Source organism: Mandrillus leucophaeus, unplaced genomic scaffold, assembly GCF_000951045.1.
Source record: "Mandrillus leucophaeus isolate KB7577 unplaced genomic scaffold, Mleu.le_1.0 Scaffold403, whole genome shotgun sequence".
In the NCBI taxonomy this organism is placed as follows: domain Eukaryota; kingdom Metazoa; phylum Chordata; class Mammalia; order Primates; family Cercopithecidae; genus Mandrillus; species Mandrillus leucophaeus.
Window position 1 is genome coordinate 2,068,639 of NW_012104288.1, and position 16,017 is coordinate 2,084,655.

The following is a 16,017-nucleotide window of genomic DNA, read 5'->3' on the forward strand; positions in this document are numbered from 1 at the left end:
AAATGATGGCATTCTAAGTCTGTTACTCCTTTTGCATTTATTAGCTGAAATTCTATAAGGAAGACGTCTCCCTCGTCAGCTATATGATACATTAAAATATAGTTCATATGGGAAAGGGAAGATAATATTTAAATTCTTTGTCTTAGTCTATTACTTTTAAAGGTCTATCTGTTGCATATTTAAGCATTTTGTATCATATTTACCCATTGTTATAAAATTAAGTATGAATTGGGTCTGTTTTGGTTTTTGTACTGAAAATAATAGAAAGTTCTTATTATGAGATATAATCTAACATAATCCACATTATATGATGTGCCTCAAGAAGGGTTATGATACATGTGAAAACTGAGTGAACGTTCAGACTGCTAAATGATTGTTAGTAAAGTTACAATTGAAGTGATTATATTTCAATATGAATTTGGGGAAAATACATTTTAGTTTTTATTTATTTTATTTTTATTTTTTTTACAGCTGTTAGACTTCTTGGATCAGCATCCCTTTTCATTTACTCCTCTAATTCAGAGATCACTGGAATTTTCTGTAAGCTATGTTTTTACAGAAGTTGGTGAAGGCGTTACATTTGAACGATTCATTGTCCAATGTATGAATCTTATTAAGATGATTGTCAAAAATTATGCTTATAAGCCATCCAAAAATTTTGAAGGTAATTGCTTTACTGACAGTTTAAAAGAATTATTTTAATCTTAAGTGTGATATAATTGCTATATTTATATAATTAAAAAACTTTTATTTTAGTGTGAAAAATAAATTGTTGCTAGGACATGAAATAGAGGTGAGGATTATAGATTTTAATATGTTTATACTAGCTTTTAAAAACAATGTAGTACATTTAATAAGCCATTTTTTGTAGCACAAGTTGGTTGAAGCTTAGGGACTTTTAAGAATTAGGTACTATAGTCATCACTGCTGCTCATATTGCTGGGTGTATTCATTTGAACAAATAAGAGCTTTCTCTGACTTTATATAAAGGGTGGTTGTTTCTAGACATGTTAAATTGTTGTATTATTTGAAATTCATTCATATGTGTGTGTACCAAAGTGAATGAAGAAGTCTTGTTGGTAGGGGGAGAGAGAAACACACGCACACCCCCCATATCCTCTATATATGAGGAAGTCATTTCAATGTGGCGTGATAGTATTGCATGGTAATATACAAGCTGTAATGGTAAGACAGAAGCAGGATTGATGTGGGTATGTTGTAAGGAAAGAGTATCTTTGAGATTTGTTTATAATAAAAATGAAAATTTATGCACAAGTATAACTTTTTCCCTGAGTGTATTTTTTGTTTATTTAAATTACATAATCCAGTGTGGCTACAATGTTTGGCTATACAATTAACTTGGAAATTTCATTTTTCCAGATAGCAGCCCTGAAACTCTTGAAGCCCATAAGATTAAGATGGCATTCTTCACATATCCTACTTTGACAGAGATATGTAGAAGATTAGTCTCTCATTATTTTCTGTTAACTGAAGAAGAACTGACAATGTGGGAAGAAGACCCAGAAGGCTTTAGTAAGAATTAATTTCTTAGTGTTAGCATGACTTTTCTCCCCTTTCTATAAATATCTGTTTGAGTGATAGGTATAATATTGTATTTTCATACAGCACTTTTGATCTGGAAATCTTGGTTTTTTAAAATTAACTTACTCTTTCTTTGTTATTCTTTAGAACAAATTGAGAAGCAGAAAATGAATGACTTACACAAATATGATGTAGAATTTTGTCCAGGAAAAGACGTTTTTAGTTTTTAGATTCCTTTACAAATACGTAGTTTCAAACAAAAATATAAAATTAACTCTCTCTTATCAGGTCAGTTTCTGTTTTGTAATTAATTCCATATTTTTTATTTGTAGAAATTCTTGCAAAGAAATTTGGAGGTTTTTGAATAGTTTTTTTTTGGACAGGACTTTTTTGTATCTGTTTGAATTTTAGTACTGGATAGATAAGTGGAATAAGTCTACTGGAACCCTTGCTGTAGAAAATCAAGGAATCATGTGTCTAATAAAGCACTTGTGTGTGAACTACTTATGCTATAGTGGGACATAGGCTAGATTTTAGCCTCCCTTTTCTCTTTGGTTGGATGCCCTTGTGTAGTTACACATGTTTCCTAATATTTTAAGAGTGCCCAAAATTTTCTGTAATACTTATTTTCGCCATCCTTTTGGTTTTTAAAAATAATTTTAATACAGGATTGTACTGTACAACATGTCTTTTCTTGTTTTTTTTTATTTTTTTCTGAAACATCTTGTTTCGATTTGCTTTCTTTATATAGTACGTACAATATTGTAACATGAAGCATTGAGTCCCTAAATTTTTAAGAACCCTGAAGTATTTTACTTTAAATTTAAATATAAATACAAGAAATTTATGGAGAATGTGAGTAATCGTTGTACCTAGTGAAACATGATTACTGTATTGAAATGAAATGATTCTCAGAATTGTAATGGTATTGGATCAGGTGATAGCAGATGCCCTGGAAATGACAAGTACTTTGAGCTTTTTTCCATAAAGCATTGTTGTCGAAAATGAGAATGCTTACGGATATAGTAAGCACTTAAGAGACGACTGTGAGATACACAGCTGTGATCTGTAGCATGTAGTAACAAAACCTGTGTAAGGCCTGTGTTCCCAAGGATTTGCTCTTAATGTTATGTTTAGAACAGTTCACAGAAATATTATACTGATGTTATTCAGATCTTTGTTTTCCAAACCAAGATGTTGAAAATGTCATTATTACATATTTTTAATTGCAGCAGTGGAAGAAACAGGAGGAGATTCTTGGAAATATAGTTTGAGGGTAAGTATTAATTGCAAGAAAAATTGATGGGGGAAAGCTTAATCCTTCTAAAGCTCTTAGTAGAGAATGACACTCTGTTAAAGATTCCAAACACTTGCTGGGCATGGTGGCTCACACTTTAATCCTAGCAGTTTGGGAAGCCAAGGTGGGAGGATTGTTTGAGCCCCGAAGTTCAAGACCAGCCTGGTAAACATAGTGAGACCCTGTCTCTGCGAAAAGTAAAAAAAGAAAAAAAAAAAAAAAATTAGACCAGAGTGGTGGCGCACACCTCTAGTCCCAACTATTCAGGAGTCTGAGGCAGGAGGATTGTTTGAGCCCAGGAGGTTGAGGCTGCGGTGTGCCATGATAATGCCACTGCATTCCAGCCTGGATTACAGAGCAAAACCCTGTCTCTTTTAAAAAAAAAAGAAATTAAAGATTCCCAACATTAAGTCAGACAGATGAGAAACTGTTTATAAGAAACTAAGAACTATATTAATATTAAATTATGACGCTTAATCTGAATTTTTTTCTTTTTGTTAACTTGGAGTTTGAAAATGAATTTTTTCTTCATCTTTCCCATTGCTTGGGAAATAATTGTCATTGCACAAACGGAAAATGTTTGTCAAAGTAAAAGCTGCCACTCTTAAGCTAGAATTTTTTCCTTCTATGTATTTCATTAGTAAAGTTTCTTTTGGTATGTTGTTTCTCTTACCACTTAGTGTGATTCTCAGAGACCAACCCATTGCTTTCAGTTAGAGGATACTTTTACAGCACATTTATTAATATGACAAATGTTTTGCCATTACAGATGTGATGTTTGAGCTGTTCTTTTTAAGATTTGTGCTTACATAATTTACAGAATTTGCTATTTGTTTTCTAAAAATATTATCTTTAATGTTTTTAGACTCGTAAACTTACAGTTTGTTAACCAGAGAGATTACTGGTGATTTTGAAACTTTAAACAATTTCATTCCTTTAATTTTTAAAAGTTTCTCTTACGGAGAAGTTTAAACATACTAAAAAATAGAATAATATAATGAGCCCGTCATGATAACCTAGTTTATTAGTTATCAACTCATGGCTACTTTAGCTTCCTGTAAACATCTTCCAATGTTGATGGTTTTGAAGTAGATATCTGAGATGACACATCCTCTGACCCTATTTCGGTGTGTATGTCTATAATGTTCCTTTTGAAACACCACACTAAACCTTAAAAATTTAATTAAAAAATGTAAATATTGTGAACCATCTAGTGATTCCTTTATTTTAATTTAAATAAAATAATTGTTAAAAAATTTTTTTGTAGGTACATAGTAGGTGTACATATATATGGGGTACATGAGATGTTTTGATACCAGCATGCAATGTGAAGTGATTCAGTACTTTTTAGAACCAAACGAATCTTTGTTTTTAAATGTAGCTAACACTAATTTCTGTTACTGCTTGTGTTTGTTAAGAGAAATACTACTCTATTTGGCAAATTGGAGTTCCTGTTTTTGCTTATTATATCATTGCTAAGAAAATACGTAATAGCTGCTTGGGAGGCTGAAGCAGGGGAATCGCTTGAACTCAGGAGGTGTAGGTTGCAGTGAGCTGAGATCGTGCCACTGCACTCCAGCCTGGTGACAGAGTGAAACTCTGTCTCCAAAAAAAAAAAAAAAAAATTCTTGGATAGTCAGCCATTTATAGTACTGAACTATAAACGAGTGGCTACAGAATGCTTTTTAAATTTAAGATATGATTAATTTAAAATGTACACTTTGCTTGCCATAGTTTTAAGTTTTTGAATGCGTAATGACAAATAATTGAAATAAGGAAATCAAGTTTCTCTTATTATAATTCGATTTTGTTTTCCTTTGTGTTGGTTACAAAAAATGGTAATCTTTTTTTTTAACAAATCAAAAGTTGGAAACAAGTTTTAGGATTTTAAGATTGAGTATTTGCTTTATTATAGAATTAGTCAATATAGTATGCAACTGTTTTGATGGGAAATTTGTCTTTTTCCCTCTCCAGCCATGCACTGAAGTATTATTTATAGATATATTCCATGAATATAATCAGACTCTTACTCCTGTACTTCTAGAAATGATGCAAACACTTCAAGGTAAGGCATATTTTGTGAGTAACTTTGAGTTAATCTATTTAACATTTAGTTAAGAAATAGTCTGAGTGCCTACAATGCATACGGAACTGTTTCCTGTGTCATATAATGAATATGAATTTGAGAAAAACAATTTTGAAACTTACTGTCTTCCAAGGGGTGGCATTTGAGATAGACCTTGAATTATAGTTTGGAAGATGATAAATTTTCCTGTAATAAATGCAGTAGAAGCAAAAGCAAAACAGTAGTCGTATTGCTTGCAGAAAGTCTATCTGGAGCATGTTGTTGAGAAATAGTGAGAAAAGGTTAAAATAGTAAGTGTTAGCCTCTCAGAATGGTAGCAATGGGAATGGAAAGAATTGATGATGGATTTGAGAGAAAATATTGATGTAAATTTTTGACACTTGATCATTACACTTTATACACAAGTAATGAATTATCTGCCTATTAACTAACATCGATTTATGATTTCTGTCTTTTCTGCTAGACTGTTAAGTCCTAGGGGCATTGATCATGTCTGTTTTGTTTATACTTTATTCCCAGTGCTGGGCATATTCAGTAACTATTGTTACTTGATTGACTTTTGGCAACTGATTGAATGCGCTAGGGAAGGAAAAGTGATCAAAGATGATCCTAAACTTTTGAGCCTTCATGACAAGGAAACAGTTACCTCATTAGAAGTGGTAGGAGATAGAGATGTACTTTTGAAGTGCATGTATATAAGGAACTTTGGGAAAACAAAAGAGGATCTTAAGGACAGAACCTGAGATTTTCACCTATAGGGATATGAGGAAGTAAAAGCCTTGTAAAAATGCCAGGTGTGATGGTGTATCCTAGAGAAGAGCATGTCGTCAGAAGTGAGTGTTGGCCAGGCATGGTGATTCACGCCTGTAATTCCAGCACTTTGGGAGGCTGAGGTGGGCAGATCACTTGAGCCCAGGAGTTCCAGACCAGCCTGGACAACGTGGCAAATACCTGTCTTTACAAAATTAGGAAAATTAGCTGGGCCTGGTGGTGAGTACCTGTAGTCCCAGCTATTCAGGAGGCTGAGGTGAGAGGATCATTTGAGCCCAGGAGGCTGAGGCTGCAGTGAGCTGAGATCACTCCACTATACTCCAGCCTGGGTGACAAAGCAAGACCTTGTCTCCAAAAAAAAAATAATTTTGTGGTATATAGCACATTAGCATTTTGTAGTGTATATTTTCTAGAATGTTGTTTGTCATAACATTTGGTTTTTAATCCTGTGTTCTCTAATGATAATCATAAAACTTAGACTTTCCCTTTGTACCTGTGTCCATGTTTGATACCATGAAATGTGCTGTACTTAATTGAATTGGGAAACTAACAAATTTGTGTTTAAATATAAATTTTTAAAAATCCAGTTTTATTTGCTTCTACTGATACCTATTTTTTTTTTAAGGACCCACAAATGTGGAAGATATGAATGCATTGTTAATCAAAGATGCTGGTATGTTAAACTTAAGTGATTTAGAAGCATTTATTTATTCAGTAGATGGAGAGTCTGTTTTGTGGTAGATTTTATGCTGATGGTGTTGAGATATAAGAGTAACTGAAATATGGGAACAATCTGATTGGGGAGATAACCAAGTAAAAAGATAATGCATTATAATAATGCTATACAGGATAGTTAATGCTAAAGTAGGTGATGATCACCAGGTAGTTTGGTGTGTCTAAGGAAAGACTCCCAAAGAAGTGTATTGGGAGAACACAAGGATAAATAGGAGTTACATGTGCACGGAGGTGGTGGTGGAAAGAGGGTGGTGCATTCCAGGGAGATGGAGCAAAAGATACAAAGACTTGAGGGAAAGAGGAGGAAGCACAGTTAGAATTTGAATTGTGACTATTTTGGTTTAACTGAAGCATTGGGGTTAAGGGTTGAGTTGAGACTGGAGAGAGTTAAGTAGGGACCAGGTCATAAAATATTACATCCATTTTAGAAGCAGCCATTATTTTATCATTTTTATAGTTGGACTTAAATATTTTAGAATGAATTGAATTTTCTGTTTGAAAGTAGTAAGGAATATTTAGGAAAAACATGAAGTAAAATAATGTTTCTAAAATGTCTACTTAAATTATTACCCTAATTAACATATTGTGTGTTTCCCTTAATTAATGTATGTTTCATACACTCATTTGCAGATCTGATATCTGAAACCTTTAATTTTTTTCTTAAATTTTCTTCTCAGTGTATAATGCTGTTGGATTAGCTGCTTATGAGCTCTTTGACAGTGTTGATTTTGATCAGTGGTTTAAAAACCAACTTCTTCCAGAATTACAAGTCATTCACAATAGGCAAGTATAAAATTTTGTATTAATTATCCACTTACTTTTCCTTATTTATTCTATGAATGAAGACAGGAAGGTATTAAAACGGCTTACAATTTAAAAAATGCAATCGTATGAGTTAAGTAATGTCTTACGTGGAAAGGAATAAGAATTTTGACATCTAGGAAGTATTTGACATATCAGGTAGTTTGTGAGAGAAAAGGAGGACTTTATGCAAAGATGAGGGAGGATGGAGGTCTCTGAATTCAAGAAACTATGCCTAAGAAAAAGACAATTGGAAACTTAGCAAGAGGTATGCCTAGTGTCAGAAGTAGCCTAATCAAAGTAACATCTGTGAAAGGTGAGTGTCTTGGGATCACATAATGCATACTGCAAGTCTCTGGGAAGATAGTAGAGTAGAATGTAGAGACATCATGGCAAAAGTATTCAAGTACACTTTAAGTTCTAGTTGAGGTACCTAATTAAATAGTACAGATTCATATTACATTTAGTACTATGAATGACGAAATAAATGAATTTAGTACATTTAATAGCACATTTGCCCAATGCTTTTTTTTTTTGAAACAGAGTCTCATTCTGTTGCCCAGCCTAGAGTGCAGTGCTGCAGTCTCAGCTTACTGCAACCTCTACCTCCCTGGTCCACGAGATTCTTATGCCTCAGTCTCCTGAGTAGCGGGGATTACAGGTGCATGCCACCACACCTGGCCAGCCCAATTCTTAGGTTTTAGATACATTTAAGCACTTGCCTACTTACTTAAATTTTAGGTGTAGAATACATAAAATGAAAGGAAAAACCTCGTTCATAGTTTATAAAATTATTTCTTAGTTTAAAATTGCATAATTTAAAAAAATTCTAAGGGGCATTTTTCTTAGTTTGAAGGTACACTTCTACTGATTCACTTCAGTATACCTGCAGCCTATCAGAATACTTAGAATGTAGTCATAGACAGACAGTTAATATTTGTTGACTAAACTAACGAACGTACAGAAGGTCACATTTAGAGCCACAGAATTTGCAGAGTTGGAGATACTCCAATTCTTGCCAGTAAGTAGCTGTTTATCTCTTCAGTTATTCAATCATTTATTCAGTTAACATATATTTTTAACACTTGGAATTTGCCATGTCCCATAGGCAGTGTTGAATAAAATAGACTCTGACTTAGTCTCAGGGAGCTAGTGAGCCTTTGATGGAGAGAGAACTTTTGGCGAGACAAATGTGCAGTTTAGTTGTCCTTGAACCCTAGAGGCTATTTAGTATAAGATCTTCACTGTCCAGTACAGAAGCTCCCTACGTGTGGCTATTGAACACTTGAAATGTGCTTAGTACAACTGAGGAAACAACTTTCCAATTTTAATTAATTTAAATTTAAAGATTAAAGCCATGTAAAATATTTATTGATTACATGTTGAAATGATAATATTTTGGATATATTGGGATATGTAAAAATATTAATAAAGTTTTATTCATTTTCTTCCTCTTATAATGTGGATACTACAAAATTAAAATAACATACATGGCCTGCATTGTATTTCTAATGGACAAAGCTGATGTAGACCAGTGTTTCTCAAACTTTAATGTACATAGGAGTCACCTGTTAATCTTGTTAAAGTTTAGGTTTTGACTTAGTTGGTCTGGGACAGATCAGGCAATGCACACATTGAATAGCAAAGTGATCTATAATTTTACCTCTGTTTGGATATGTCTGTGACTTTGGAATTTTACCTTTCTGAGTTTCATTCTGTTTATCTGGAACAGAGAGTCTAATATGGTCTTACTCCCAAAATCGATGGTTCTTTGGTGCTTTTACTTCACTCTACACAAGTTGTTACTTCTGCCTGTGTCACTTGGTTCAAACAGTTTCTGTCCCTTGAAATGACATTTTTTTACCCTTCAGCTCCAATACTGTTTATCTCAAAGACCTGCCCAGATTCCATCTGTCTCTGCCCATTTCTTCTCTTCCTTTTCTAAAGTCCTAGTACACTACTTTGTGTTTTTTAATTCCTTTAGGTATGTTACAAACTTCTTGGGGTCGGGAATATTTACATACATATTTTTGTGACTTTTATTTATTTATGTATTTAGTTTTTGAGATGGGATCTCACTTTGTCACCCAGGCTAGAGTGCAGTGGCATGATGTTCACCCACTGCAATCTCTACTTCCCGGGCTCAAGTGATCCTCCCACCTCTGCCTCCTGAGCAGCTGGGAGCATGGCGTGTGCCACCATGCCCAGCTGTTTTTTTGTAGTTTTGGTAGAGACAGGGTTTTATCATATTGGCCAGGCTGGTCTCAAACTCCTGCCTGAGCTCAAGCGATCTTCCCGCCTCAGCCTCCCAAAAGCTGGGATTACAGGTGTAAGCCACTGTGCCCGGCCCAGTTTTTGCAACTTTAATGAGCATTTTTTTCCCTATATGTTTGATCATCTTTTAGAATTGTGGTTTTTTGGGGGGGAAAAAAAGTGTTTCATTTATACCCAGAAATATTTATCATCTTGCCACTAAAATTTACATAATAAGGTACTTCATGAGTGAAATTCTTGGACACAAATGTTTTGAACTGCATGATTTTTCTCCTTACCCGAGCTTTCATTTCTTTTAGCAAAGATGATGAGAGAAAGAAGTGTATATGCATGCTACTGCAAATGTTTTGCAAATGTTAATATATGTTATTTTGGTAATCTGAGTCACATTCTGTTATTGTGTACCTCTTACAAAATTAGCTTAGTTGAAACCACAAAATTTATATGAATGTTTTATATAAGCCTAGAAGTTTCTTACATTGTTCTGAAAATAATCTTCATAGTATTAACAGAATTGGAGTAGAAAATTAAATACAGGAGCTTCTTTATTATTATTTTTGGGAAGCTTTCCAGTTTTAGAGTTTGGGGCATTGCCACTATTTTTGGTTACTTGAGCTAAAAACAAATGGATTTGGTTTTTATGAAACATATCTACATTGCGATTCTTAAAAGAATCAGGATTGCAACATATATGCCTAGGAAAAAATTTTTAAGTACTAAAAATTTTAATAATATTAATTTATTTAGATCAGGACTTTATTGTTAATATTTTGTACTGTGGTACATTTAGAAGTAGCCTTTAAGCTTTATTTTTTTTGACAGAGCCTTGATCTGTCGCCTAGGCTGGAGTGCAGTGGCAGAATCTTGGCTTATTGCCAACCTCTGTCTCCTGGGTTTCAAGGGATTCTTGTACCTCAGCCTCCCAAGAAGCTGGGACCACAGGAGCATGCCACCATGCCCTGCTAATTTTTGTATTTTTAGTAGAAATGAGGTTTCACCATGTTGCCCAGACTGGTCTTCGGCTCCTGGCCTCAAGTGATTTGTCCTCCTGGGTGGCATACCAAAGTGCTGGGATTATAAGCGTGAGCCAGCACACCCACTTTTAAGCTTTTATGTTAAAAATGCAGATTGCATTCTTACTACATTTTAGATTTAAATGATAAATTATGCTAAATGAAATAGACCTCTTAAAATATTTAACATTTTAATTTGATGATTTTTTCCTGTTTAGGTATAAGCCATTGCGGCGCAGGGTGATTTGGCTCATCGGTCAGTGGATTTCTGTGAAATTCAAGTCTGACTTAAGACCCATGCTTTATGAAGCAATCTGTAACTTGCTTCAAGATCAAGATTTAGTGGTATGTTTCTTAAGTGCCTTAAAAGAGTTAGTTTTTAAAGTTTCACCTGTGCAAATCATCAAGTTCACAACGGTTTATGTCTTTCTTTATAATGTTTATGACCTTTTACTGCACTAGCTATTCGTTGGTGAGCAGTTTGATTTGAGGGTAGAAAATCCTTTGATTATTGTTTGCCCTTCCCATTACTAGTCATTGAAAAAAAAAATTAAGCTCTACTGTTATAATTTATAATTTCTTTTTTTTTTTTTTTTTTTTTGAGACGGAGTCTGACTCTGTCGCCCAGGCTGGAGTGCAGTGGCCAGATCTCAGCTCACTGCAAGCTCCGCCTCCCGGGTTTACGCCATTCTCCTGCCTCAGCCTCCCAAGTAGCTGGGACTACAGGCGCCCGCCTCATCGCCCGGCTAGTTTTTTGTATTTTTTAGTAGAGACGGGGTTTCACCGTATTAGCCAGGATGGTCTCGATCTCCCGACCTCGTGATCCGCCCGTCTCGGCCTCCCAAAGTGCTGGGATTACAGGCTTGAGCCACCGCGCCCGGCCCCCTATAATTTATAATTTCTTAGTAAGAAAAAAAAAGGCAGTTTAAAAAAAAAATCCCTTTATAGCTTATATATTCTTTTTAAAATTCAGGATAGATGTTGGCATTGAAATAGCATCATAATTTATTTTATCTTTACTTGATTCTTTGTCCCTCATTTGTGAGAATTTTTTTTAAGCCTTTGGAATTATTGGGCTCTTTTAAGGGATTTTTCTTTCTTTATGGTATTCATATATTATTGTTGATTTTGTGTTACTGAAAACTTTATAGTAAGCTCTTTGTTGCTTTTTTTCCCCTTCAAAGCAGTAGGCTTGCTGCTTTATTATAAAATTACTGAAATAGTAGTAGTAATTTTACAGGCCTATGATTTTAAGAAGTTTAAATTGTAAAGAATAGTTTTCTTTCTTTTTTCCTACTGGTGCTTTATTATATGCCTGGGTGACTATATTAGTGACTTAATATATGTGTTCATTGTCTTTTCCTGATTTTCGATTTGTTTTAGGTAAAATTAAGTGATTTTTTTTTCTCCCCTGAGTTGTGCTAAGATCTTTTTAAATCATTTCTTAGTCTCCCTCCCTTTACCCTGCCAAATCTTATTTTTAGTTTGAACCCACCTAGTTTTTGCCTTTCAGCACAGGCTTGGACTATACTTCTTTTTTTTTTTTTTTTTTACATATGCTGCCATAAAGAAAACTACATGTAGTGTTCACTAAAGGAAAACATAAATAGGTGAATTTGTTACAGAAACACAATACATTCCAAAGGCAAATAGAACTGATCTTTGGATTTTCTACCTAAGTATTATCTGCTTTGTGTAAATGATTTGAGAATTTAAGTACCATTCTGTAATTATTAAATACTAATTAAGTATGGGAAGTTACAAGAGAGCCTTGTGGTGGTTTACTGGGTTTACATTCTTAGAAATGTATTAGTATAACTTAGCTGCTTCTAAAATTTCTATTTGCTAAAATTAATTTTCTTTTGTAATAGCTTACAATAAACCATAAGATTTAAATTTTTGCTTTCCTAGTTGGAAATATTATTTGCTCTTCTGTCAGAGAGAAGATATTAAATGATTTATAGATGTGTTACAAAAGGGTTAAATTTCAATTAGTTTTCTTTGGGAAATAGAGAAATTGCTGGGAGTTTTTCTTTTTTCTTTGTTTTGTTTTGTTTTGTTTTAGGAGACTGAGTCTCTCTCTGTTTCCTAGGTTGCAGTGCAGTGGTACGATCACGGCTCATTATAGCCTCAATGTCCTGGGCTCAGCTGATCCTCCCACCTCAGCCTCCCAGGTGTCTGGGACTATATGTGCAACAACGCCTGGCTGATTTTTCTATTTTTTGTAGAGATGGTGTTTCGCCACATTGCCCAGGCTGGTCTTGAACACCTGGACTGAAACAATCCACCCACCTCAGCCTCCCAAAGTGTTAGGATTATAGGCGTGAGCCACTGCACTGGGCCCAGAAATTGCTTGGGTCTTAGACTTGTTTTATAATGAGTCTATTAAAAAAGGAAAGAGAAAAATGAATTATTTCAGCCAGCGCCTTAAAAACAGAACATTAATTCTACCAGATACCAACAAGTGTAACTGGAGAGAAAGGGATTCATGGCCAGATAGGTTTGGAAAACTTTGAGATAAATATTCAAATGGGCTTCTTAGTAACACAACTGGTCAAAGCCTTTAAAAATGCACATTTGTGGTGTGCGTAGTGGCTCACGCCTGTAATCCCAGGACTTTGGGAGGCTGAGGCGGGCCAATCACGAGGTCAGGAGTTCAAGACCAGCCTGGCCAGCATGGTGAAACCCTGTCTTTACTAAAAATACAAAAATTAGCTGGGCCTGGTGGCACGCGCCTGTAGTCCCAGTTACTTGGGAGGCTGAGGCAGGAGAATCGCTTGAATCTGGGAGGCAAAGGTCGCAGTGAGCTGAGATCGCCCCACTACACTCCAGCCTGAGCGACAGAGAAAGACTGCGTCTCAAAAAAAAAAAAAAAAAAAGTACCTTTGCATTATGACTAGCCCACATGACTAATACATTAGTATTCACAGAATATACTTTGAGGAAATGTTGCTTTAGATTCAGCCTTTGCCCTTTATATCTTCTGGTGGCTACACCTCATGTTTACATGTTTTGCATTTGCTTTATACTGTCACTATTATTTTGCAAGGAATTGTTAAGAAGATTGTTTAGTAAGGCACCAAGTTAATGTTGTAAACCTTGGCCTTTTTTTAAAGTACATTTAAAGAATGTATAAGTCATACTGCTTTAATTTTCAGCCTTTGAGAAATGCTAGCTAATATAATGTGGGGAGATACCTTATACATGCATACATATACACAATAGTGTACAACCATATAGAGATATGTATGTATATATATATGCAAACACACATTTATATATATAAATGTATACACAAACATTGTGTATGTGTATACATATGTGTCACACGATTAAGTCAAATTGCTACACTGAGGAAAAGTTATAAACGAAAAAATATGTCACTCTATTTGCATTATATTTTCCTAGATCAGACAGTAATTTTATATTGTCACACAGCTATCAGAGGTAAGAGACGTTCTCTGCCCAGTGGCCTCTGATGTTATAAAATTTGTGAAGTCCTATGCTAACTGAAAAAGTTGCTTCCTCCAGTTGCTGCACTGCTTCTGCTGTGTTACAAGTAGGTAGATCCTGATGAATTGAATTCCTCTCTGGCTTTCAGAATCTGCATTCTTTTTCCTAAGGGCTGCTGTTAAGGAGTCGGGATACATTTGATGCTGATTAACTACTGTTGTCCATGTGCTATTCTTTTGTTATTAGAAGGAGACTGACAGAGTAGAAGTAGCTGTTAATTTTCTTTTCTTTTTTAGGCTGCTCCATGGAAAGAGCAGGGCTACCCCATAGGCAAGAATTTTGTCAATAAAAAATTCAGCAACTAACAGAAGAAGCACTTGTGTGCTCATCACTCAGTTACCCATATTTTCATTTGTAATATTTCCCATATATATTTCAAATATCTTTTTTAAGAAATAAAATATTACAAATGTAATCGAATTCCTCTGTCTCTTTCCGGTCTCTTTCTATTGTCTTTGTTAAGCAGAGGTTTTACATGTTAATAGATTTATTGATTGCTTTTTTTCTTTCTTGAGACAAGGTCTCACTCTGTTGCCCAAGCTAGACTGCAGTGGCGAGATCACGACTCAGTGCAGCCTCGACACCCCATGGCTCAAGCATTTGTCCCACGTCAGCCTCTCGAGTTGCTAGGACTATAGGAGTGTACCACCACGCCTGGCTAATGTTTTGATTTTTTGTAGAGACGAGGTCTCACTGTGTTGTCTAGGCTGGTCTAGAATTCTGGGCTCAAGTTATCTTCCCACCTTGGCCTCCCAATGTGTTGAGATTACAGGTGAGATTACAGGCATTAGCCGCTGGGCCTGGAAATAAATCCTTTTTCTTCACTCTTGGTTTTTTATTCTGCCTCAAATTTATTTTTGAGCGTGATGTAAGGAAGTTTCCATCTTTCTTTTTTAAAAAATAAGAATAGCAACACTACAGTAATTCCTTGAATAATACATAGTTTTCTTAGTGGTCCATAGGGCTGTCTCTGTCATATCCCATGTTTACATGTGGACCTGTTTCTGGAATTTGTTCCGTTTCATTGGCCTACTTGTGTAAGTCTATTTGAATATTGTTTTTTGTTGTTGTTTTTTTTCAAACAACAGCTTTTGTAGTAAGGCTTCACACCTGGTAGGAAATGCATTCTTGTAGCTTTCAATACCCACACATTTTTCATAGTTTATGAAAGATTAAATACTGTTTTCATTAGTCACGTTTTTTTGCATGTGATCCAGTGTTTGTACTTACTGTTAATTGACCACAGTTTTATACTTATTGTTAACAGACTATCTCTTTTGGAGCATATCAGTAGTTCCCAGTGCCATAATTTGAGAACTACTGACCTGGATTCTATACAATAGACCAAAACACCTTCTAAAAAATATCTTTTACACTCTCCCTTCCTTTCCCCTTTATAACATATTAGTTAGTAGATGGAGTGCTTATGACTACTTTTAGGTTTTAGAACATTATTTCCACACTATAAACTAGCATTACTAAATTTTAGGTTAGAGGAACCTTCTTTTCCCAGGACTACAGATGATTCTTTAAACTGGGCTTCTTTAGGCTGTAGGGTTTCTGAATTAATTATATTTTTAAGTTTCAGAAATTCAAAAGAAGTTTTTAGGACATTTTGGCTGGTCACAGTGGCTCACGCCTGTAATCCCAACACTTTGGGAGGTCAAAGTGGGCAGATCACCTGAGCCTGGCCAACATGGAGAAACCCCATCTCCATTAAAGGTACAAAAATTAGCTGGGCATGATGGTAGGTGATTGTAGTCCCAGCTACTCAGGAGGCTGAGGCAGGAGAATTGCTTGAATCTGGCAGGGGGAGGTTGCAGTGAGCCGAGATCAAACCACCACACTCCAGCCTGAGCAACAGAGCAAGATTTCATCTCAAAAGGAAAAAAAAAAATTTTTTTTTTTAGAAAGTTTTACTTTACCTTCAGTAAAATAAGCAGTAAATTACTAGAAAATCAGCATTAGGATAATCTTTCACTTTT

At 35.0% G+C, this 16,017-nt stretch overlaps 1 protein-coding gene across 3 annotated transcripts in view; it reads left to right on the forward strand.

Annotated features, from left to right (window-relative positions):
* IPO11 (importin 11) overlaps nt 1-16,017 on the forward strand; it is a 262,132-nt gene that overhangs the window by 86,663 nt on the left and 159,452 nt on the right. For all 3 annotated transcript variants that reach the window (XM_011992135.1, XM_011992136.1, XM_011992134.1), the window contains 5 exons: nt 2,775-2,818; nt 4,814-4,904; nt 6,322-6,369; nt 7,109-7,214; nt 10,738-10,864. In XM_011992135.1, coding sequence (XP_011847525.1) covers nt 2,775-2,818; nt 4,814-4,904; nt 6,322-6,369; nt 7,109-7,214; nt 10,738-10,864 — 416 coding nt within the window. The remainder of the gene's footprint in view (nt 1-2,774; nt 2,819-4,813; nt 4,905-6,321; nt 6,370-7,108; nt 7,215-10,737; nt 10,865-16,017) is intronic.